The sequence below is a fragment of the Acomys russatus genome, chromosome 16, assembly GCF_903995435.1.
Source record: "Acomys russatus chromosome 16, mAcoRus1.1, whole genome shotgun sequence".
NCBI classification, from domain to species: domain Eukaryota; kingdom Metazoa; phylum Chordata; class Mammalia; order Rodentia; family Muridae; genus Acomys; species Acomys russatus.
In genome coordinates this window covers 19,674,453-19,701,124 of record NC_067152.1, presented here as the reverse complement: position 1 = coordinate 19,701,124, position 26,672 = coordinate 19,674,453, and the positions used below count along the sequence as shown (strand labels likewise).

Sequence of the window (26,672 nt, the reverse complement as noted above, 5' to 3'; positions counted from 1 at the left end):
TCCCTGCTGAGTCAGTCATCTTGCCGTTCATCTTTCCCTTTGGATCAGGGTCTCTCCCTGACCCCAGAGCTAACCCAATCAGTAGGATTGGCCTTCCTGCACAGTGCATGTACTGACCTATCTGCCTCCCTAGTGCTGTGCAAAGCTGTTTGTGTGGTTATCACCGTGCCAAGTTATTTAAGTGGGTACTGGCATTTCAACTCAGAGCATCATGCCTGAATGGCAAGCTTTTTATGGGGTAAGCCATCTCCCTAGACCAGAAAATATGTTTTATAGTGAGTAAAAGCAGCAGTAAAATAAAACACTGAAAGGGTTCTATTCGTTCTGATTTAGATAAAAGCAAGTAAAATTTCAGACCATGGTTCTCACATAAGCTGATAATTCCCCACAATATCACCCAACATTTAAACAAAACAAAACAAAACAAAACAAAACAAAAAAACATTGACTTTGCTGATGCATCTGCAAGGGTCTACAGAGAAATAGCCTGAGAAAAATATCTGGTTCCAAGATCCTTCTATCTGCAGAAGGTTTAATCCTGTAACCAGTTCCTGGGCATCCTTGCTTTTAGTTTATGTTTGTGCAACAGATGTAATTAATTGCTCCCCCATGCGAATGCATTTGGGAGACGAATCACTCCACTGGAAAGATGAGAGAAAGGGCAGTGTTCTGCAGGAAGTGATGGGGTAAGAAAGCAGCAGAGAGGGAAGCCTGCATCTCTCTATTGAATGTATAAACACCAAAACCAGTGCTGTGCTACATCTTGAAGGAGACTGGAAGAGGTAACAAAGAGAACGTATTGTCTGATGGCCATCTCTAGTTATTTAGTGAAAGCTGTGAGCAGAGAAAATACAGCAGTGGTTAAGAGCACAGGGGTAAATCTGCTCTAAGGAATGTGTGTGTGTGTGTGTGTGTGTGTGTGTGTGTGTGTGTGTGTGTGTGTGTGAGAGAGAGAGAGAGAGAGAGAGAGAGAGAGAGAGAGAGAGAGAGAGAGAGAGAGAGAGAGCTTTGTTTACAATTACATTTCTAAATAGATACATCAAGTGGTTGTGCCAGTGTATAATGATTACTATGGAAAGATGAAGACATTGGCCACAGTGCTATCACTCACTCACCGGCAATACGTGGGTCATGGTACAATCAAGTTAAACGCATCTACCACATCCACCACTCACCACAGAATCCGTAAAGGCTAATTCTTTTCACTTACTGTTAATGCCCATCAAATGGTCATAAGAAAAGTAAATAAGTGTTCCCCCCCCCCCAAAGGAGGGGGGTAATCTAAAACACAAAATACTGCACTTCACATCCGGCAAAGTATAAGCACACGTGTCAGAGCTGCCCTCGCTCTTGGGCGCTCAGCTGGTGAGTGTAGCTGAGTTGTCTATATTTCTTCTTTGTGTTTCCGGGTTCTAAGTTCATACTCTATCTGAGAATCAGGCTGGTAAGAGCTATTCCAGAAAGATCCTGGAAAGGTCCCATCCACTTGATAAACAAAAGACACTCTGGAAGTCTTAGTAGTCAGCAAAGAAGACCAAGAGAGAAGATGATGGAGGCGACACCAGCCATTTCCTCAGAGTGACCTCAGGGTTTCTCAGTGTAATGACAAGGGATATGAAGTCGCCGTTTCTTTGTCCCTGACGCAGGCTATGACTGTAAGTGGTTCGCAGGTCACCCACTTCTGAACGCTTGGCAGCTGCCACGCTAGGATTCCCTAGGAGGGCAGGGGGTGGTGGGTGGGGGCAGGAGGGATCCGAGGACAGAAACCCGGCCTGGTGATGCAGATGGCATGATGGCCCCGTCACATTTTAATACAGTGTGCTTTTTTTCTGCTGACCTGGACATGAGTAAGTAAAGATAACCCTGCTCAGGAGACATAGCCCACTTCCCTTCCAGAGGGACGCTGGGGACCAAGCTGCCATCCGGATAGACATGGAGAGTGTCAGTGTGTCACATGGAGAGTGTCAGAGTGTAGGTGTTAGCCACAGCCTAGGTGAGCATCTCTAGGGGAGATCTGTCCACCGGGGGAGAGCCTCCATAGACACTCTTTGTTATCAACAGAGATGAATGTCTATCTGTCTCAGCTTTGTTTCTCATTAAATATTTACAGGAGGATTATCCCAAGATCGGGGATACAAGGCACTTTCCTCAACATAATAAAGGCTATATATAGCAAGCCAATAGCCAAAATCAAAGTAAATGGTGAGATACTCAAGGAAATTCCTCTAAAATCGGGAACAAGGCAAGGCTGCCCACTCTCTCCATATCTCTTCAATATAGTACTCGAAGTTCTAGCCAGAGCAATAAGACAACAAAAGGAGATCAAGGGTATCCAAATGGGAAAGGAGGAAGTCAAATTATCCCTATTTGCAGATGATATGATAGTGTACATAAGTGACCCTCAAAATTCCACCAGAGAACTCCTAAAGCTGATAAACACCTTCAGCAAATTGGCTGGATACAAAATTAACTCAAAAAAGTCTGTAGCCTTCCTATACACAAATGACAAGCTTGCAGAGGAAGAAATTAGGAAATAAATACATTTTTAAAAGACTCATAAATGCTCAGATTTGTCCTGCCAATGTGATGACCCTTGTTGTATATTCATAAGAATGGAAAGATTTACATAGTTAAAACAGACTTGACTCTTCTCACACCAAACCCTAATCTTCCATAATTCACCACCTCAGATGATGTCACTACTTGCCAAATTGTTGAAATACCAACTTAAAAGTCAATCTCAATTGTTGATCACCACCTTTGCTCTTATTTATCCAGGTCTAGATAACATTCTTGTTCATATGCATTTGATTACAGTTTTAAAAAATCTCATTTCCATGACCATTCTCCACTTTTAAACTTTTTATTAAGCAAGAAGCCTATTCAGAAGTATGTACATTTTCTTTTTATATTAAATATTTTTTTATTTTTTACATATACATTTATATTATTACACATATATGCAATAAACTACCTACAGCAAGAAAAACCACGAAACAATCAGGAATTATATAAACGTTACATTCTTAGTGTTTTGACTATTTGTATGTGGCAGCCTTAAAGAAAACATTTTTCCTATCTTGGTGTGTCTAAAATTCTGAATGTAAATCAATATCTAACATATCTCATCATTATCAACTTAAATATCTATCTAGACCTAAAAATATCTTAACCCCTGAACAACTAAGTTTAATTGTAAAACTTAACTATCTGGTATTCAACCCCATCAGAGACTTCAGAAGGAATAAAATTAATTACCTGAGCCGCTTCCCAAATGAGATGACAGAGGCAGTTTTCTACCTGAATAGTCAACCCAAACTCTACAATGTTGGAGCATCATATTCAGCCTTCTGGCCCAATATATCTGTCAGGCATATTTGTGAGGCAGGAACTATTGGAGACTTGCTTACCCTGTCTTGGCAGGATTTGTCTGCCTACTCTGCTTGCATCCAAGCTTGCCTGTTATGTTTTCAGAACAAAAGAACTCCACATTGACATTAGATCATCCCTGACAGGATTCATTCTCCTCAGCATGCTGGACACTGACATCCTGCATTCTTCATGTTCCAGCACTAAGTGTTTCAATTGCTGTTTCTCATCAGAAAAAGACAGCTTCCAGGACAGCTTCAAAGAAGGCTTCTAATCCCAATTGGTGCAACATTTCAGACTGTCCCACACAGGACTCTAAACAAGCCTGTAATTTCTCAACATTTAGAAACTGGACCACAAATGCTATTTCTAGCATGTTAAACCATTTTCACCAATTTTATTTGGGTCCCTACAAAGATATTATTCATCCCAAATCTTCCAGAAGAAACCTTAAGAGAACTATGCCCCATTTTTAAGGGAGGTCAGGTAGGTTTTTTTTTTTTTATTGCTTTCTTGAGCTATAGAGGTTTATTTTCAATGGGAGTTGGCTGTAAGTTATCATTGGTCTTATTTAGAGAGAAAACAATGGTTGGCTCAGGGATGTTTCTCTTTACTTTTATCTTCAATTCTTAGGGATGGAGATAGGGATTGAAAAGAAAGAGGGGGGGAATATAGAAATACATAGGAAAAATAAAACAAAAAGTAGATTAGTGAATCTACTCCTCAACTTACTGCCTCAATTGCCACTATCAAGGTTATTTTTCATTCACTGGTATGGAATTTTGTATATAGATGCAAAATAAGATTAATTTTAGATACAGGGGTATAGAATTCAAATTCAAGATTATTCTTCACACACACACTATATATACATATAAATGTGTGTATATATATATATATATATATATATATATATATATATATATATATATATATATATTTCTACTCTAATATGAGGTATTGTACCCATACAAGTCAATTATAATGCAAGGTTTAGTTCCAATACTTTGAAAGTGCTATTGCAGGCTCTTTAGGATAAATATGTTAATACAAGCTAATTGTAGTTGATCATATCATGGTCATATCAATATGTACATTTTCAGAAAAAAACTGCACCAGTTTTCCTTGTCAAATAACAAGGTCTTTTGTCTGAAGGAGCAACAGACAGCCAAAAACAACCAGACATATGAGGGAAACCAACTGCAGAAAACATTAACAAGGAGAAAACAACACATAAAATTCACTTGATAACTTTGTGTCTCTGTATGTGTGTACACACGCAAATAATTCAATTAGTATCTCTGCGTGTGAGTTCACAGGTGTTGGTGGGCCTCTTGCCTATGTGGACATATGTGTGGAGTCCAGAGGCTGAGACTGAGATGCCTTCCTCCATCACGTCTCCACCTTAATTTTTTGAGACAGCATCCTGTTACTGAGCCTGGAGCTTTCCTTTCAGTTTCACAGGCTAGTCAGCAGAGTCTGAAAGGAGCGTTTCCTGGATCTGCCTTCTCTGCAGCCTAGCACTGGGGTAACAGTGCACACCCCTCAGTCTGGCTTTCTTGTGGGTTCTGGAGATACAAACTCAGATCCTCATGCTTGCATTGCAGGCAGGCTTTCCCAGCTCCTCAGCTAGCATCCTTACGGGGATTCAGGGAAAGCAGCATGCCTCTAAAACAAGGAAATGGTCATTAAAATGACAAAACAAAGCAAGAACATTTTTATGTATTAAAATGAAGTCACACACACACACAAATGAATCTTGATGAAAGTCAGATCCCAGAATTTAGTAGGAAAAAAAAAAACAAAACAAAACAGAATCAGAAGTCATAAGAGGAAGGGAAGAATACTGGAATGAGGATAGAAACAAACAAACAAAAAGGATAAAGTAGAGACATATATCCCAAAACCTGTCCAGAATGATGTGAAAAAATAGATTAAAAAATTAAAGAAAAAAATGAAGAGAGCTGCCCTAGAGTGAATTGGATCTTATATTGTTCAATCAGTAATACCTAGTAAGTGTTTACACTTTTTTCTGGATATTTTTTTCTTAACATTGTAGACTAGTGGACCAATTAGAAAAAACAAACAAACAAACAAACAAACAAACAAACAAACTCCCCCAAACAAAAAAATATGTCCTAATAAAACATGAGATTTAGCCGTGCTAAACAACAACAACAACAATAAAAAAAATAATAATAATAAATTTTCTATTAATGTAGACACATCTCAGTGACATCTCTTAAACGTCCAGGGTAAGAATAATATTTTAAGTAAGCTAATTCTAAAAATAAAAATAAAATATTATCTTAAGATTAATTTTGGGTTGATATTTATTTTTAAAAGCATCATTTTTCTTATCTGGGACATTGATTTTTGAACTGATTGTGGAGTAATGCCAAAAAAAATCTGAAAAAAAATGGTAATTTTGAAGCTAGACAAACTATAATTTCAGTGTAAGGTCAATTAAAAAATTCTTATTGGGAACTCAACAGCCCAGAAATTTTATCTCCCATGTAGCCTTTTTTTCAATAAATAAAAAATAGATAAACAAACAAGCAAACAAACAAACACACACTATAACAACTCAAAAACACATAAAAACCTAGCTGTGGAGGTTCAAGTATTATAAAGCAGGTTCAAGCGTATACTACAAGAAGTTAGGAAGAATAGGAAAAATAAAAGTTATCTAGGAAACCAAACAAAAAAAAAAATAAACAGCAGTGTGACAGCTGAGTAACAGATGTAGAAACCTTAGTCTGCATAAGAACAGAGACGTGTAAGAATGCCTTTAGGAAAGTGCAGCTGCCATAACACAGAATGCATGATTTAAAAATCATGGGCATATACACACCATGATACTGATTGCTGGCATGTCACAGAGTAACATATTAGAAAAAAATAATATACTAACATAATCCATTGCAGATTTAGTTTCATACCAACAAGTAAAGCCATATTTTCTCCTGAATTAAGCATAGAAAAGATTTTTTTTTTAACCTTCTAGGAAAAACAAATGTAAGAAATATGTGTTCTAAATATAAAATAATGTAAAAGGAGCATGCTTCTGGTCTACAGGTGCGATGTTGGGGTATCTGGAGGGAAAAGGTGAGTCTTCAAGAGATAAGCAGCCCCACCTCAGATACATCTCAGTAGGGCTAGTAGGTGGCCTTGACCTCCCCCTGTGAAACTGAAGAGCTCATGTGAGAGGCAGAGCAGTCCACAAGTCTGGAATACAGGGTTGTAATTGGGAAGGCAGAGCAGTCCACAAGTCTGGAATACAGGGTTGTAATTGGGAAGGCAGAGCAGTTCACAAGTCTGGAATACAGGGTTGTAATTGGGAAGGCCCTGTAACTGGTGTTGGAAATGTTGCAATCCCACAAAGCAAGTGGCCACAAGGCTGTCACAAGTACTGAGAAGTCAAAGGAAGAAGTGCAAGTAAACCATTTTTTAAAATTTATTTATTTTTATTTTACATGCCTTGATGTTTTTCCTGCATGAATGCCTGTGTGGAGGTGTTAAATGCCCTGCAACTGGAGTTACAGACAGTTGTGACCTGTCATGTGGGTGCTGGGAAGTGAACCCAAGTCCTCTGGGAGAGCAACCAGTGCACTTAACCACTTAACCACTGAGTCATCTCTCCAGCAACCCCTCCAGTTTTTTTTAAAGATTTATTTATTCATTATTATGTGTACAGTGCTCTGCCTGTATGTACATCTGCAGGCCAGAAGAGGGCACCAGATCACAGTACAGATGGGTGTGAGCCACCATGTGGCTGCTGGGAATTGAACTCAGGACTTCTGGGAGAGTAGCCAGTGCTCTTAACCTCTGAGCCATCTCTCCAGCAACCCCTCCAGTTTTTAAAATTAGATGAGATGAGGGAGAACAGACACTGGAGGCAGCAAAGGAGTCCTCAGTTCTAGAAACGGTAGGCCTAGAAATGCGCACAGTTTTAGAAAGTAGAAAGAGGTGTCAAGAAGAAGAATCCTGAAGTCAGTGCTGAGATAGGCCCAAAGGCTGATACTACTTCCTACTTACCCTAAAAAGAGCATCAGTCAGCATGAATGTGGGAGGGCCTCTGTAGTAGGCTATTGCATCCACTGGCTGCATGTGCAGCAGGTGCAGCTGTGCTATAGCTTAGGTCTTTTTTCAGGTTTCTGGGAAGCTCTTGCACTGATTTTCACCACGGCTCAATGAGCCTTACCGTCTTAACAGCAGAGCCCGAGAGTCACCACCGTGTCATCAATGGCATTCGTTGATGGTGGCTCTTCTGGTGGAATCACAAGGCAGATTTAATTTGAATTTATCTGACAGCTAGCAACAATGAGTTCTTTAAAATTATTTATTGTCTATTTGCGTGTCTTCTTTTGAGGCCCATATGCTCGGATCATTAGCCCATTTATAGAATGGCAGGGTTTTTTTGGGGGGAGAGGGGAGTGTATTTTTGCAGTTCTTTCAGTATTGTGGATATCAACCCTTCGTCTAAATGACAGGTGGCAATGGTAGTCTCCCACCCCATAAGGCTGTCTTTCCATTTTGTTGATGGTTTATTTTGTTGCGAGAGAACCTTTTCATTCCATGACTCTCTCGTTTGTCAACTCTTGGGACTGGTTCCTATACTACGGGGGTTCATTTCAGAAACTCAGGGCCTGTACTTATGTTCTAAAGTAGTTCCTCTATGCTTACCTTCAGAAGCCAACGTGTTTCCGATTTTAATTTAATATCCAGGTTGAATTCATTAATTTCATACTTCCCTCCTCGTTCTTTGTCGATGTCATATATGTATTTACTATGTCATGATCATAGCCAACACTCACTCTCCCCCTCCATCTTGCCCTGGGTCCCCGCCAACATGTCTCCCTCCAACACGTTCCTTTCTTTCTTCTCTTCCTATAACTTACTGAGCCCACTGAGTGTTGACCCTATAAACATGGTTATGGGGCTCACCACTGGGGAATAGGGACCATATCATAGGCCACACCCTCAGGGAAACATTCTCTCTCTTCCCTGAACCAACCCTTCACTATGGATGGCTCCTCAGCTAAGGACGGAATCTAGAGAGTCCTTCTCTTACCCATGTTTCAATTAAAATTTACTTGATATTGCACAGATTGAATTGACTCTTGTTCAAGGTCAGAAATTTGTAACTATTTAATTTTTTTTTTTTTTTGTAAGAGAACATCGGGGTTTGCCAGCACTAGTTTGTTGAAAAGGCAGTCCCTCCCCCCCCACTCTTTTGACGTCCTGTCAGGTATCCACGGCTGCTTTTATTTATCTCTAGGCATCCTATTACAATCCACTGTTCTACACCTCTATTTTGGTGCCAGTATCATGCTGTCTCCATCACTGTGGCTCTTTACTATGGTTTGAGGAAAAGTAACGCGATGCCTCGGGCTTGCGCTTTCTGCTTAGAATTGCTTTGCCTGTCCACGATCCTTTTTGTGTTTCCACATGAAATTTAGAGTTGTTTTGTGTACTCCTGTGAAGATCGACATTGGAATTTTTATGGTGATTGCATTGAATCTGTAGACGGCTTTTAGTGCAGATGAAAGCATGGCACATATGTACAAAGAAAAATGAAAATTTGCCGGAAAGTTGATTGAATTGCAAAATATATTAAGCAAGGTAACTCAGGCTTCGAAAGACACATGCTGTTTTAAAAGAGAGCCGGGTCTGTTCCCTGAGGGAGAATAGCATTGGCAGAAGAACTTAGATATGGTATGTGAAGGCTATCATAGGGGCCTTAGAGTGGGTTGGTGAGGAGAAGGAAGCCTCCAACCCCAGCCATTATCACACAGCTGTGACATTGCACGCCAGGCTAGATTGAGAAAGGAAACTGGCTTACTTGTACTGTCAAATGTCCAAGGAAGAACACCCCACATTGGATAGTTGACACATAGAAGCTTTTGTTGCACAGCTTGCCTTTCTGAGAATGTTATAGAATGCTAGATTGCAGAGTACAAAAGCGTTGTCCTGGCGTGCCTTTGTAAAAGAAGTAAGAATCCTGCCTGGGGTTGCTGGTTTTGATTATCTTCCACCTGACATGTAGGCAAACCAGAGGTAAAGCATCCTGCTGGGTGCTCTGTAAACAACCACTTTGTCACACAACCACTCGGTAGGCGCTATTTGCCTACACCTCAGTGCACCTCAGTGCAGCTCAGCAAAGCTATGCTAGTGGCGTGTGGAGGAAACTTGGGCGTGCCTTTCAAATGAGCTTTGCAAAGAGAGGGCTGATGGAATTTTGTGTAGCTGGGAAGCCAGAGATCTGGAGACCTTCCACAGCCTAAAGGGAAAGTGAAAGTCATAAGGCCAGCACAGCTGTTTGACAAAGCTCCAGCAAAGCTGAGCTGAGTGATGCCAGCCCTGTGGTATGGTCCCCCACTTTTCGGCCTTGATCTCTATGTGTCTCACGCTCGGGGGGGGGGGCGGGGAGGCTATTATTATTTGTACAAATTGGGGATACTGGATTGATGGAAAATTTTTTATGACTCATTTATGGCCTCTTCCAAGAGTATTGCTTCTAAGCTTCCCCGGGAATGTCCTGACCATACTATCCCTCCTGCCTTTAGAGCAATGTCCTTATCTGGTCCCGTCTGAAGGTTTTCCTTATACCCTGGAGGCTGTGACTCAAATGATTATGTCAAGGACCTCCTTATGAGGTTCTGACTCAAAGATACCATTTGGCACATCTGCTCTGGATGCTCCTTACTCAGGAACAAGATAATCAAAACAAAGTAAACTTATAAAGGTAAACAATATTAGGTAGGCTAGAGAAGCTGGCAGGTCACATTAAAAGCCTCTTCCTTACAATGATGGGCAAAGAATGGTGTGGATAAATAATTAAAAAAATATAATATTAAGACCCTTCTTTCTTAGAAAAGGTTAACTCATACAGGGCCACTGTGTGTGACCAAGGAACAAAAAATACCAAGATTAGATATATAAATAAATTCTACAAATATATAAAATAGAAACATTGTATTATGGCAGAAATTGAATAATAACTGCAGCAACTTTGCCCTGAAGATTTTTCTTAGGCCTATTGACAATTTGTACTCTGACTATTAAAAGTTGCTAATACAGTGCTTGGGACATAACAATCTGCCCAGCTGGCTTGGAAATTTTCTCTCCGTCTACTGTCCTTGAACCCTCAAGAGTGACCAGCCTAAGAACGGGCTGTCATATTTTGATAAAATATGCCCTTGAAAGGTCACTATTGTTAAAAATTGCCTTATGGGGTTGATGAGGAAAAATGATTGTAAAAGATAATTTTGTTTTGTCACAGTTTGTCTATGATGACTAAACTTATGACCAGGCAGAAGTTAAAATGGGTGTTTGGGCACAAACATTCTATCCCTGCCTACTGCAATCTGTAAAGAAGCAGTCTGATTGCCAGTCAGTCAGCCTGTAAAACTCCTCCTGACCCCATGCCTGACACATTCCTCCCTTTCTTCCCTGGTGGCTCTTGCATCCTCCCTCATCCTCCCTTCTTCAAGCCCTTCTCCCATCCTGGGGCAGGACCTTGGCAGGGACCACACAATGGTTATGAACCCATTTAACTTGATTTACAGAAACCAAACATATTTGTTCCATGGCCATTAAGCAGCTTTTTTTTTTTTTTGGGGGTTTTCAGTGAGGAGAAAGGTACTAAGCTCAGGGATGAATATAAAGGCCATACCTAAAATATTTAACCTCAGAATATATACTTCAAGTATACTCTCTCTAAGCAAGATGACTATTTTCTGTAGTAACCCCACAAAAGGCGCTCACAACAAAATAATCATTGTTCTTGATCCGTCCTTAGTTTCAGAGCAATTTGAAAAGACTTCACTATTTAAGGTATTTATTCACAATATAATATTTTGTGTGTGAGTTGAAAGTTGCCAAAGAAAAATGTCCACTGCTTTGTGTTTTTTATGGTAGAAGGACAATCAAAACTCCAAATAGTTTCAGTGGATGATATCACTGAAATAATAAAAAGAATTCTCATTTTTTTTGTGTGTATATAGCTATAATAATATTTTTGTTCTGGTTGAATCAATTTACATCCTAAAATATAGCAGAATAGGGGTGTGAAATGAAAGCTGATCTCCTGCCAGTGACCGAATTGGAACCTTTAGGAAAGGGCATGCTCTGGGAACAAATCCACGTAGCTGTGTCTATGTGTTGGAGACTCACTGGCAACTGAGGGTTGCTCCAATTAGCTTCCAAAGAATAAACATGACTACTTAAGGAATAAGTAACAAAATGGTGCTAATTAAAGATTACACATATGTCACTTGAACTTAGCAGGTATACAGCAATGGCTTAGAATTTAGAACACCAAAAGACTTGATGAGAGGAAGAGACTTTTTTTTTTCACTAGAATGCTTAGAATTTCCAGCCCCTAAAGATACCAAAATAGCAGTCAAACTTTAATTAGGCTTCATTATTTTGATTCAATTTTTACAGGCCATGGACTGTTACGGCCAATAGCCAGCATAGACCATTATTACCTGCCTCTCTCAGTATATCAGAGCCTATAAGTCTCAAAGCTCCAGAAGTACATCTCAAAGAATTGATTAGCTAGGCTCACCAGCTTGGTTGGCCAGGCATTACACTGTGACACCAGAAAAGCTATATGTCTCAGAACAGGTGGGAAAGCCATCATACTGGCTGCTCTTTTCATTGCTGTGACAAAACGCCTGTCCAGAGTGATGGAAGGAAGGGTTTAGTTTGGCTTCCAGTTTAAGGTCATGTTCATCACGGCAAAGAAAGCATAGAGAGTAGATGCTTGAGGCAGGTGGTCACATTGTATCCACAACCAGGAAGTAGAGAGCAATGAATATTGGCACTAAGCTGACTCTCTCTCTCTCTCTCTCTCTCTCTCTCTCTCTCTTTCTGTCTAGAACCCAAGCCTACAGGATGTTGCCACCCACATTTGGAGTATGCCTTTGAGCCTCAATGAATTCAGTCTAGAAACTGTCTCACAAATATCACCAGAGGAGGTTTGCTCAGGTGATTCTTGGTTCTGTCAAGTTGACAATCAATGTCAACCATCACGACCACCATACAGGAGTACTCCTCACTTGAAGCTATGCACTGACCTAAACAAACTTTGTGCCAACATAAGCATGTAAGTATGTGCATACATTCATGTAAGTTATATCTCTATACGCAAAGTGTCTTTAGAATACATACTTAAGAAGCTCTCTGCATTAGAATGATGTTTTAGGAACTCAATATAGCGGTAAATCTGAGAAAGACTCTTCCCTTTTTATGTACATTGCTATGGCTGAGCTACAAAGTGTGTCTGAAAAGGCTCATGAATGAAGTCTCAATCCCCAGCCAGTAGTGGCACAGAGAAGTGATTGAATTGCGAATATACTAGCATCATCAATAGATTAATTCATTGATTAGTTCATTGATAAATAGGATGGTGACAGGTAGGCTCTTTGGTAAGAAGTAAGTCATTGTAAGAGTAATTCTCAAAGGTGATATGTCCCTGGTCCCCCGTCCCCCTCCTTTTCTCTCCTCTCTCCTCTTTCTCCTTTATGGCCCCCATGGGATGAACAGCTCTCTTCCTCTTTCATCTCCCCCCTCCCAATCCCTTCCTGCTCTCTTTCTCATCCTCTTTCTCTTCCCTCTTTCTTTTTCCCTCTTTCTTCCTCTCTCCCTCCCTCCTCTTTCTCTTCTTTCTGGCCATCCCGAGATGAGTAGCCTCCTTTGCTTAGTGTCATAAAGTTCTCTCAAACCACAGGCCTGTTGCAATCAGGAGATCAAGAACTACAACGTTTTAAACCATGACTCAAAATAGAACTTTTAAAAATTGCTTCTGCATTTTGACACATCAAAGACTGATAAAAACACATGGTAATAGTTATAAGCAACAGTTAACTATAGTATTCCATTTTTCATTCTCTAAAAACATGTAAAATACAGGTTGCTTTCAACCTTATTTCAGAAATAAGTGAAATGAAGTCATGAGCAGTTAGGTGGTCTCCAAACGCCATGGAGTTGGTACTTGACTCAGAGCTTAATTTAAGAATCCAACGCACTTCCTGTTACCCAGATCAGAAGTGACGTAACAATAGGACTCAAAATAGATGGAGTGATAAACAGAAATGCTTCCTACGTGCAGGGAATTTATCGTCGGCTCTTCAGTGGTAGTCCAGACCCCATTAGCTTTCATACTCCAGTACTGCTCATTTTCACCTTGTCTACCTGGCAGATGCCTTCACATTTGAAAAGTCCTGCCTCAGGAAAATCGTTCATCTGTGAATCCTTCTCAAGGACAGAATCAGCTGTTTTCTCCTTTATGTGCCAAGTCGATCTCATCACATACACTGCCTGCTTTCCATGTCTTATCAGGTTAAATCATATGTTTCTGAAGTCAGCCGTGAACTCTTAAGACCAGAGCTTCAATTTATTAGAATTTGTATTCCTAGTGTCTAGGAAGGTGTGTGTCACAGAGCAGGCTGACAGTACATTTTGAACAATAGGTATCCAATTTCGGTGGAGGGGAAAAACAAGACTGAAACTATTTGTAATTGGGGACTAGTCAGTGTAGCAGCATCACCTTTCCAGGCAGAGAAGAATGTGCCCATTAAGCTTTTGCTTCCGCTTAGAGATGAGAGATCAGAAATTGAGAGACAAGTATATCATTGACTCCACTTCAAAACACCATTATGCAAAACATAAAATTACCCTGTGATAAAAATCAATATTCTATTTCTTAACGCTGCTAGCATCTTCCACGATAATCATCATCAGAAAACAGAAAATATAAGAGACAGAATGAGTATTTGAAAGCCATGTTGTTTTATATGCGAGAAAATCAAGATCCCAAGAGACTAAACTGACTAACTTATGATTTCATGTTTGGTTCAGTGGGAAAGTCAAACCTATGAGCATTTTCTAATAGTCTTTGGTCTTTCTGTGATCTAAAGAAGGGACAGGGATATAGAAACACAAACAAATGGAAGGATCAACTTGGGGAGAGCGTACTATGTGCTTACCCACCCATTCCAAGTTCAAGAAGATATGGTGGGTAAAACAAGAGCTCAGTTCCTGACTACACTGACCACTTTCATAGACGTGCCATTTCTATGACTACACGCTATGCCATTGATTTTTGTCTGCTTGTTGTTAACTCCAGATGCTATCCTGCGAAGAAATGAAAGCACAATCATTCTCTTAAAAAGCAAACATCACATGTAGTTTTGAAGTAAAGAGAATTATTTCCTAAAGCTCTGCATCTGGTTGGAGAGATATTACAGACCAACAAAGAAGCTGTGTTCCGAGGCTGACACCACCACTTGCCCACTATACCACCATGGGCGAACATCTCATTTTGAAACCTCTCCTATTTGTTCATCAGGGAGGATACATGGATGAGATACAACCCTAGAAGTGATGATATAACCACTAAGAATATATACTGAAGATGACAGTCTTCCCATAAGAAACTTTCTGCCCACGGCGACAATCCCAGCTTATTTGTGAGCAAAGCATCAGGCATACTCAGACTGAAGGATACTCCATCAAGTGGTTATGTAGCACATGCAAAACTAACAGCAAGGAACAACAAAGAAACACTGATAGACTCTTATCACCCCCATGGGACTAAGGAGACATCACGGTGATGCAAACGGGTATCCCAAACTGGAAAATGCACTAGAAAAGGAAACGAATTACAAATATTGGGGTATCTAAAAGCAATCTGTAAATCAGATAGTTGCAAACCCAAGTTGGTTTCTAAGCTATGACAAAGGCATAGTATGTAATAATGTAGGATATGAAGGGTACATTGAAATTCCCAGCACTATCTTTGTAACATTCTATAAACGCAAAACTTACAAAATATATCTTTTTTAAAGATGAGAATTATAGAGGGATCCTCAAATGTAATAGATGACATTCAAATGCTGGATTATACCTGGAGATAAGATAGATTTCTACAAAATTTTGTGGGATTAATCTGGTAAAATACTTATTTATTTATTTATATCTATTTATTCGATCTGTTGTCCCATTTGTTTTTTCAATAAGAAATAAAGGGAACAAAACTATGTTCCATCAAATGGGTAGTATATTAATCACATACAGGTGTTCTGGGTGGGAAGGCACAGCACTGTAGAACAGTGTCAGCTCTTTAGACCTGCCTCTACCACTGCAAACTTAGTCACTTGTCTTCTCATCTGGAAAAAAGAATCGTAATGACCCAATGTGGTTTAGGTTGAAAGAAGTAAGTGACAGTTATAGAATTACATATGTGTGTTGTGTGAGATCAGTAATTGTGTTTCCATGATCTCTGGAGATGCTATACCTAGAGACAGAATAATTGACACCCTAAAGTATCCCCTGTCTAGTCCTCCTACTTGAATGTATTTATTATCTTAGCTAGCAAAAGATACTTTGAAGGTATGATTAGATTAAGATCTTGTGATTTGTAGATTGTTCCAAGGTTATGTAGATGGCCTGGATACAATTACAATTTTTTAAATTTGTTTCGAAACAGGGTATCACTAGGTAGTTCATCTAGTCTTGAAGTCAGGACCATCTTGCTTCAGTTTCCTGAGTGTTAGGACTACAGGTATATGCCACCAGCCCTAGCAAGAGCTCATATGTGAGAGGCAGAAGTTTCACAACTCAGTGTGATAGTCCATGGTGATAGGAACAGAGGGTAGAGTCATGCGATAAGAAAATGGGATACAGTGGACTAAAATAAGGTGGAAAGGGACACTACTTTCCTTCCTTTACTAGTTTTTTCCTCAAATAGTCTTCAGTAAAGAAAAGAATGGAATGTCCTTTCCAGAGGATATTAACTCCCAGCTCAAGATTTGAATATATTATTTTAGAACAATGTCTTCCACTTCATTTGTAAATGCCATCCTGCAATCAATATAGATTCTATTTTTTCATTTTTTGGAGAAATTTATACATAAATACGATTCATTTTGATCATATCCACCTCATATCCCCCAACATCTTCTGTGTCGCCATAAATCCCCCATCAAATTTATGGTGTGTGTGTGTGTGTGTGTGTGTGTGTGTGTGTTCTTCAGTAAGTCCAATTGCTGTTACCTATACACACGTGTGTACAGAGCAGATTACTCTGGGCATGGGCAACAAATCAGGGGGCTCCCTTTTGAAAAACAAGCTGACCCACCCTTCCTCAGAAATTGTCAACTGCCCACGACTCTGTGACTCTGTGAGTCTCTTCCCACCTGTGCTGAAATATTGACTGGTGTGGTCTTGTGCAGGCAACTAGAGCTATCGAGAGCTAACGGGTGCAACATTCCTGTCATTTCAGAAGATAATATTTTATAGCAGCCCTATATGCTGGTCGTTTTAGAAGCCAACTTTGTGGTCCTCAATGAGAGCCGTTTATGTTTGGGTAAATTCTGAGGTGGTCCCAGGATTCTCAGCTTCACTAACGCACACTGCGCTAGTCCGAACGGGAAGTTTTGATCTGATGGGGTTTTACCTTTTGTATTACGATATGCAGCAAAAGTAAAATCTACAGCCGTGAATAACATTCTCCATCAATTAACTGTGAGTTTATCCAAAAGAGCATTAGTGTGAATGGGTTTGATCTTCGACGAAGGAGCGCGTGGAACCCTCCACCGTTCCCAGGCAGAGATTCAAAGTGAGGGAGAGGGGGAGAGAGAGAGAGAGAGAGAGAGAGAGAGAGAGAGAGAGAGAGAGAGAGAGAGAGAGAGAGAGAGAGAGAGAGAGAGCTACCTTCCAGCGAGCTCTGAAGCAGCCCTCAACATAATAGGAGCAGCCCTCCTGAGCTAAGACCTCAGCCCCGGACCAGAGGTAATCTCTTCAGGCCCTTTATGAGCATGGATTTCGATGAGCATGAGTCAGACTGAGGCCTTGGACAGGGTGATCCTCCGAGAGGACCCTCGCTAAGCCATGCTCAGATTCTGACCCAAGGAATCCGTGAGAATAGTCACTATGTGCTCAGGAAGTAAGTGGTGACTGTTAGCATAGCAACAAGAACACTGCGGGCTCTGGGCTGTTTACTAAGGGAGGAATGAGAAGGTTTGTATGAACCAGGGGGCGGTTCTAGATCAGCAAGACCCTTGTGCTCTAGTTTGCTTTCCTGCTTAGGGTTGTTGGGAATAGGAGAGCTGTTTGTATGACTGGCGTCAAGCCTGGGAGTTTTTTTTTTTTTTTTTTTTTTTTTAAATCAAAGGGACCGGGCCCTTTGTGAAGCACAGTTAGTTAGACTTCAGCATGCAACCACAGGTGGTTGGAGATAATTACACGCATCTAATAGTCTTGAGACTTAAAGACTACCCAGCAAGGAAAATGCTGGAAAATGGTGTTCTGGGAGAGTTTCCTGTCCAAGATGAGTCACTTACAGTTGATTTTAGAGAGAGCAACATATGATGGCGCGGTGAGCTAATTAAACCTCTTAGCTTTTCACTGACAACAGTGACAAGTTCTTCTGTGGATCGCTCTGATGGCCAAGGACTCAGTTTTATAGATCTCATGGTGATTTCCACATCTTCAGGGAGAAGTAATGGCTCATAACTGCTTCTCTGTCCTCCAGTTAATCCCCAGCCCTCCGTTCATACATTAAGTGTGGTCTGTAAGCCTGTCCACGAGGCAGTGCCTAGCCACATCGACTATCAAAGTGCCTGGCCTCTGTCATTTTGCACTTGTCACAACTGATCTTTGTCCTGTTTCTCATGCATGGCTCGCCCGTGCTTGCCATCACACAGGCTTCTTTACCGCCTGGAACTGTTCTCTAAGCTCATTTATTAAACTGGTAGTGTCCTTTCTAACCTCTGGTTCTGGCCTTCTTGTGACTTTGCAGGCAAGCCTTCCCTGCCAATCTCCAAAGTATTTTTTACCAGTCTTTAAAACATACAGTGTTGGGCCAGCAAAATGGCTCCTCAGGTGAAACACTTGCTACGCAGGCCTGATAACCCCACTTTGAGCCTCAGAACCCACATAAAAGTGCGAGGCAAGAACTGAGTCCACAACACTCGTGCAGTGGCACCCACATGCCTGCACATAAGCCTTAGACACATAATAACATTGAGGAAACCGGTGGTTTCCCTCTGTATTATGCAGAGAGTTTGTATTATTATATCATTATCATCATCACCATCATCATCATTATTATTATTTAATTAATCACTTGAGGGACTGAGGAACATCTGTCTGGAGAGTCAGGCCTTTCTTTCTGTCTTTTTCTATCTTGTGTGTCTGTTCTTACCCAAGTCAATTGTCTAGTGCCTGTTGCAGGGAACGCCTGTGCTATATCCAGGTGGTACAGGTGGTGAGAGGAGAGAAGGACCCTACAACCCCTAAAAGGTGGGCTCTCCTTGGAATCTTCACTGTTCCTGCCTTAGCTCACATCACCTCTTTTTATTCGAAGCCTGCAACACTGTCAACTTCTCCTTTGGTTCTTCAGGGCCTTCAGGGTTAGAGTAATCAACTGGCACATCACTTCATGTTGAGGCTGCTGTGGCTCTCCAGTCTCTTGCCATCATATGGCAAGAATAGCTCCAGGGAGCCACACACCTTCCTGGCTTTCAGGCTTTCGGCTATCTTGCTTCTGTTTCTACAATGCCATTTCTCTTCCTCCCCTGTAGGATGCTACTGATCCTCAGGACAATGCCCCCCCTGGGATGTCTTCCTTGACTTCTCAGACTCGGAAACTTCCAGACACTATTGAGAGGAGTCCTGGAAACATTGTAAGATAGAATAGACTTATCTCTCTCCCTCTCTCTTTCTCTCACTGCCTCCAGTGATTGAGGTCAGGGTAAGCTCTTTAGAACCATATCTTGTGGCCAAGTGTAACTTTGCTGAAAGCAGGTCTGGGGAGAGCATTGTGGATCAATGTGACGAGGGGGATCAGGCTTTGTGACTGGGAGTGAGACTTAGCAGGTGACAGACTCTAAGAGGATTTTTTGCCTTCTTTAGAGCTTTATAATATTGGAAGAACACATAACCCATGAGTTGTGACTCACTTCAGAAGGGAAGCAAGCCCAGATTCTTTTGTTTTAGGCTAGAAGGAAGGAGACTGCCCTTGTCAACCTTAACCCATGGAACAGATACTGGGATGTCCAGTGACTATGTTACTTTTAGCAAGTGGCTCACCTACTACATTGAAAACATCAAAAGTTATGCAATAACGTTCCATGGTATAGTGTCTCCTCTAAAGGGAAGATGCTCATTTTTGTAATATAAGTAGAAAAATGGGTAGACAGTGTTTGGCACATATTCCAGAAGTATGTTAAAGACGTGTGTATTTATAACAAATTAAAAATCTGTTATATACATGTGATATATTTATAACACATCTTATTATATAATAATGGTAATCTAATGATACTAAACAATCTTCCTGCTAATTCCCCAACAGCATAATTAACCTAATGCTGTTTGCTTTCTTTGTGTGTTAACGTATATATTTTACTTATTCTGTTTTGTTATTTAATAGTTTCCTACATTTATACAATGGATTTTATTTGTTTTCGTTCCCCCGGTGCCCTGCTTCTCCTTTCCTCCTCTCATTGGAGTACTTATTTTCAACACCTCCCGCTCCCACTTTTATGTCTTCCTTTGTGTGTGGCTCTCTGAGTTTAACAAGGATTCCACGCCTCAGGGCGGGTGGGAGGTTAGTGAGTAGAGCCTGTGCAACTTATTCATGGCTACACCACTGAAGAAAATGGTACCCTCTCCTCTAACAACCTCCAACTGCCAACAGTTTGAGCCCATCACCATTGCATCATGGGTGGTGGAAGGACCCATAATCTTTATTATTTTTTTTAGAAGTTTGTCATCTGAAAAACTAAAACAAACCTGTTTCTGTCTGTTATCTTTGATGGAATGTAACCTCTACCATAGGTAGTTTTCCAAAATACCCCTTTGATTGGCCTTCCCCTTTCAGATGTGGTGTCTACGGCCCAATCCGGTGAACAAAAATACCTTACTGTGACTGCTCTCCTCACTAGTTCTACTTATATGATTTTTTGGAAGGCAGAATCTGCCACTTTTCAAAGACAACATAGAATTCTCGCTTCTTTGTCTATACTGTCAGACATTCCTTGAATTCTCATCCTTCTCCCTCGTGAGTAATACTGACATTGTCAAGCCTTCCCAGCATGCTTCTCTCCTTCTGCCTTCGACTACTGAACCTAGAAAAGTACTTTGAACAGAAAGTAACAGAGCGCCCAACACAAAGTGACTCAGTGAGTCAGAAGGTTATAATCTCACTGAGAAAGATTAGAGGTGCGGCAGTTTCATGGTTAATAAAACCTAAGGTAGTCTATAAAAGATGAGGGTTTGGGGCCAAGTGAGATGGATCAGCAGGTAAAATCACTCACAGACCTGACATTCTAAGCTCAATCCCCAGATGCTATGGTGGGACCAGCTTCTAAAATTTGTTCTTTGCCCTCCACATGTGCACCATATAGCATGTATGTGACCATGTATGTATGTGTGTGTGTCTGTCTCTCTGTCTGTATGCATGCATGTATGCATATCTCCCCCACTCACATACACACGCATGCATGCATGCACACACACATTTCACACGATATAACAATAAAATGGCTTAAATAATACATGGATATTTCTAGATTTCTATTCCACTGTCTTCAGTATGGCTTGTGGCTTTAGTATTCAAGCTTATTCAGCCGACTTCTTTTTACACTGTGCCAAGAAAGGAACCGCTACTCGTGTGTGTGTATTTGTGCGTGTATGTGTGTCTGTCTGTCTCTGTCTGTCTGTCTGTCTGTCTGTCTCTCTCTGTCTCTCTCTCTCTCTCTGTGCATCTGTCTGTCTGTCTGTCTCTCTCTCTCTCTGTGCATCTGTCTGTCTGTCTCTGTCTGTGTGTCTGTGTGTGTGTGTGTCTGTCTGTCTGTCTCTCTCTCTCTGTGTGTGTGTGTGTCTTGGTCAGTTGTTCAGAGTAAGTGGAATAGTGGAAGGAAGGATGAGGGAGGAGATAGGTGATAGATAGATAGACAGATAATCAGAATAAATCAGAATATATGAGTTTTAAAGATTGATTTTAAAAGTTGTTCTCACCTAGAAATAACTTCAACAGCAACACAGGGCATTTCTAACCAAATTTCTGGTAGCATACTCTAGCCAGTTTAGAAATTAGCCATTACAATGGTGCTGGTAAGAAAGAAGGGAATCACCATGGGTTGCTGTAGATATTAGCTTTTTGGAGAGTGAATAGTCAAAACAATTCTGGCTTTGCCTGCTCAGCAGAGCCTCCTGAGGGTGAGGCTAGTAAGTGGCATGTTTTGAGCTGGTCAACAAGAAATGCTGATACACAGCACGAAGGCAGAGTCACTGTTATCAGCCCCATGACAGCACTGGCTCTCTGGAGCCACATCTTTGCAGTCTGTCTCGTGCCTTAGATGGTGAGTGCAGTTTGAGTAAAAGCTGTCTATATGGCAGCTCTATTCATTAGTCCCGGGTAAGACGCTGTCGCATCAATGCCACCAAAGCTGACCTTGGTGGGGTATTCTGGCACCAAATTAACCCTTCTTGTGCCACTCCTGTGGCCTTTATATGTTTCCCTCCACCACAAGTTCTATAGCCACAGCTGGTTTGCAAACCAGGCTGGAAATGGAAGAAAAGTAAAAATCCTCAGTCAGCATCAGAGGAAGGCTAGAAATTCTTTCCCACGATTGCCCTAGAAGCATACAGCAAGTCAAACTGGGGTGACGGTTTGAATACTTATAAAGAGGATATAAAAACAAAACCAAAATCAAACAGTATAAGGCAAAGAGGCAGCACATTGCAGATGCCACACACTGCTATCTAAAGACAGTGCAATCACCTCAGGTGTGCTGTACAGAGGAAGGTTATTTAGAAATGAGGGACTCTCCTCAATTGATGAAAGCCCATACTCACGGGTACAAAGAATATAATGAGCAATATAACTTCTGAGCTATCATGAGCATAGAAAACAGTTTCTCTTGACAGAACGTACATATTTTATATCACGGAGAGAGATGTCCCCAACTCTAATATCAAATGACAGGTATCTTTACCTATTTAAATAGACATAGTACCTGTAACTTACATAATTGTTACTAGAAATCTGGCTGCTTCTGCACGAATTGAATTCAGCTTCTGTGCACCCTGGGCTAAAAGGACAATGTGCCATATGCCATAGTGTATTTGTGAAGTTAGGAATGCTGATCTCTGGGGATCTCTGGCAGCAAGCTGGCTTTTTTTCTGAGTCACCCCACTGTCCTTTACCAGGGGTGTCTTTTTCCAATGAAAACGCTCCAGAAACACTTATTGTCCCTTGACAGAAATGAAAACAGAAAAGCTTAAAGGAATTTTACAAGTTCCTTCTCTTTGTACAGATTATATGAAGAACTCTACAGAAGAAATAGAAAAGTAAAAAGGCAAAGCAGTCAAGAATGAATTGGATAACCCAGGGCACTGTGCATTTTACCTGTCACCAAGTTCAGAACTCCGCAGCTGGTTCTTCTGATCTTCTGATCTGAGCACTAGGGATGAGTGGGGACCATAGACTGATGCTCTAGAGAGCTTCCTTTCTGTCTCTCTCTCTCTCTCTCTCACATCCAGTAAGTTAAAATATCTGTGGGATATGTCACCCATCCATGCCTTTCTTCCTTTACACTTTTGCCCTTTCCTTTGCTTCTGGTCCTTCTGATGTCTTGCAGGATGGCCTATGGTTATTAGTTAATACCAGGTTATTAGTTCTGTCTATCATGTCAAGAATAGGACCAGTGCAAGTAAGGGCAGTGGGAGAGACAGTGCCCTCTGCTCTCCTGCTCAACTAAAGTCACAGTGTGTTTCTAGCTTGTGCCTGCCTTTGGTTCTCAGTCCACTGACTGCATGCTGACAGTATCCCCACATGACCTGTTATTTTTACGTGGCCTGAGTCTTGAGCATAGATGCTACTGCTGTGACGTCAGTGGCAGCAAGCATCCCAGCAAGCTTCACTGCTGTGGTCAGTTTGTTCAGACTTCCTGTTTCATTGATGTGGAGAATAGTCCTTCCTCGCTTAACCAAGTGTGGGCAAACAGCTTCTGCCCTCAGTCTTCTATCCCTCTCCCTGAAGGAGAAACTTAGGATTGCAGGCTTACACAGGAAAACGATGCATTCTGTTTAAGTTGCTGCTCACACAACAAACCTCTTAATGTAATATTTTTTTCCAGTGCTTAAGTTAGACTATGCTGACTTTCACCATACATTTCAGGCCATGTAGCAAACTTGACATTGTAGAAATAACATTGGCATGCATCCAAATTCTGTTGTTGTTGTTGTTGCTTTACTAGTACACACGTAAAATGTGCTGTGTGATAAAGCGATGAATGGGGTTTGAGTGTTTCTGTGTCTTTAAAATATTTAAGGAATATGATCCTTCTAAAATAGACAACATAAATATGAACGTACCTGGAACAAAGCTTCCCTGGACCACCTCCTTGTATGCCCACCAGCCTTCATGGATTTTTGGTGAATTCTGTTGAGCTAAAGGAGAAGCAAACAAAAAGATAGATTAAGATAGAACATAGGAACCACATTTAGGCTGTTAAGCAAAAATAGTAAATATCCATGACATCACTTTTTCTTAAGAACCGCCCCCTTCAAAAGTACCACCAGCGTGTACATTTCTTGTCATAGTCATTTGGATATTAAAGAAACATTTAAAAGACTTTTTCATACAGTATATTTTGACTATATTCTTTCCTTTTCCCAACTCCCCAGATCCTACACACCTCTCTACCCATCCAACTTAATGTTCTCTTAATGAAAACAATCAACAAGAAAGCCAACAACAACAACCCTTCCCCAACTCAGTATGGGTGCTTCCCAAAGCTGCACACTCAGTTGAAGGTGATATAACCTCCCTCGAACCCAGGAAGACCCATCTACCTAGGTCAAGGACATGGGAGTGGCTGTGCTTTTCTGCTGGAAACTCCTTATAGACTCTCAAGGCATTTGGACATTTTTTAATGGCAGTAAAGAGACATTGATTATGTGTTGGCTTATTTAGATACTTTCTCCTTGACTTCTACTCTCTCTCTCTCTCTCTCTCTGTCTCTCTCTCTCAAATGTGCATATAAATCTCAAAGAGAGTGTAAAACAGTGCCCTTCTTTTTATTTAACTATACTCATGTTTTAGTTCTCAGTTATATTGAAGTATCAGGAGATGCAACCAAACTTATAATTTGTTTGGAATAAACCAAACATTAAGCCTCTCTATTTATTGTCTTAGTTTTATCCAACCTCCCTTTTCAAATCTCAACTTTACTTTGCATGACAAAGAATGGGCACAGGGCATTGGGCTTGAAAACAAGGTTTTGTGTAGACAAGGGACTTGTTAAATCCCTCTGGATTCCTGATGCATTTGTAATGTTTTTATCTGCCTATGAGACTGGATCCCTTGCATCTGATAGCACCATGGATGAAAGATAGTTACTGACGTAAGACAAATAAAAGAGAAATCTAATCTGAAACTGACCATGGGGTTGGGAACTTTAGAAACATATAGAAGAGTGACACATAACTGACTTGAATGTCATCAGCTACAAGTTGCTCAGCAAGAATCTAGGGAATAGATGCAGCGACACGCATTGGATTTCTTGGCCCTCTGAATTCCAGTGTGGCACAGGATCCAGATGTTTCCATAGCACTCAAAGTTTCTGAAGGCATCACCAGCTCCACAAACCAGATCAGTAAACACTAAGTTGTAAGTGGACTGACAAAAAGCCATACCTCTGTGCTAGAGAAAAATGAATCAAAATTCGGAAAGCCTTTTGATGTGACGCCCCCTCCCCTGAGCAATGGCACTATATGAATGACAGATGTTTCCCTCTCTTCCTCAATACATTGAAGGGCACTGCCACAGAAGCAAGAGGAGATTCCAAAGGGTTAGTAATTCATGACATGAATGGAGATGATATATAATGCAGTCAAGACTAATGGCTTTTTTTTTCTTTTTTCTCTTTTTTTTTTCTTTTTTCTTTTCTCTTTTTCTTTTTTTTCTGAAACACTTAGCTGGGTGCAGATTAAATATAATTCATAGATAATACAACCTATCAAAACAGATCAAAACTAAATCTTGATATTTTATTAAATGAAATTTTATTTGGACTCTGCTGGTCCTGTAGCCAGCCTGGAAAAAGCATGCATTTCTACAAGCTTGAAAGCATTAGACCAGAACTTCATCTTTCAGCTTTGCATCAGAGGTAATCAGGAAAGTTTTCCTTCTCCCAGAGAAGAATTTCTCAGTCTTATCAAAACCCAGGGGTGCTTTATCCTATCAGGAATGTTGAGGATTTAAATAAAAAAACAGAGCTGCCTTTCTTTACTCTGAGAGCCAGCTATTGGGCATTGTCTAGGGTGGCTTTCTTCATTTCAATAAGGACCCAGGAGAGGATTTGACAATTGGTGTTTTATATGTCACTTTACCAAGCTACTTAACAAAATTGTTTTAATTTATGTACACGGCTGAATGTATGACACCTACGTGTTTGACCATGGAGGCCACAGAGAGCATTAGAGCCATAGAGCTGGAGTCACAGGCTACTGGATGTTTGTGCTGGGAGCTGATCTCAGATCCTCTGGAAAAACAGCCACCACTCTTAACCACCAAGGCATCTCTCCAACTCTAGCTGCAGTATAGTTGTTTTTCCTTTTAGCAACAACAAAAAAATTGTTTGAGATGCTACATTTTTATCATGTCTTTGTCCCTCTCCTAACTCCCCACTGATGTCTTCCAGCTCCCTACCAACTTTATGTCCTTCATCTCTCTCTTTGAAAAAAAAAAAAAAGCATAAAAAGTGAAAAGGAAAGCAAGACAAACAAAAACAAGTAAGTCAAAACAAAAACCACAGAGACACAGAACTGGATAATGTGGGGAGAGAGAGAAAGAGAGAGAGAGAGAGAGAGAGAGAGAGGAGAGAGAGAGAGAGAGAGAGAGAGAGAGAGAGAGAGAGAGAGAGAGAGAGAGAGAGAGAGAGAGAGACACTTTGGAGCACTCAGTCCTACGTGACATGTCTTCAGTAAATCCCTCCCTTTAAGGCCGAGGGATCTATGAGGAAGTGGAAAGATTGTAACAGCCAGAAGGTACAGATGACTCCAAGGAAACAGTGTCTTCTGGATAGAACAGGGTTGATGACAGAAACAAACAAACAACAACAATAACAGTCCACAAAAACAAAAACATGGAGTTCATTTCGCCTTGGCCAGTCATTGAGCACGGAGCCTGCTATGGAGTTGTGGTTGGTATCTGTAGTGGCACTCCAGTTGAGAAAACGGGTTTTCCCTTTGCCAACAGGTACCAAGTGCAAATAGTT

General features: G+C 40.8%; 1 protein-coding gene across 1 annotated transcript in view; it reads right to left on the bottom strand.

The window, feature by feature from the left end:
• Nucleotides 1-26,672, bottom strand: part of Ca10 (carbonic anhydrase 10) — a 508,465-nt gene that overhangs the window by 400,482 nt on the left and 81,311 nt on the right. The window contains exon 3 of the mRNA XM_051158295.1: nucleotides 23,767-23,841. Within this exon, the coding sequence (XP_051014252.1) occupies nucleotides 23,767-23,841 (75 nt within the window). The remainder of the gene's footprint in view (nucleotides 1-23,766; nucleotides 23,842-26,672) is intronic.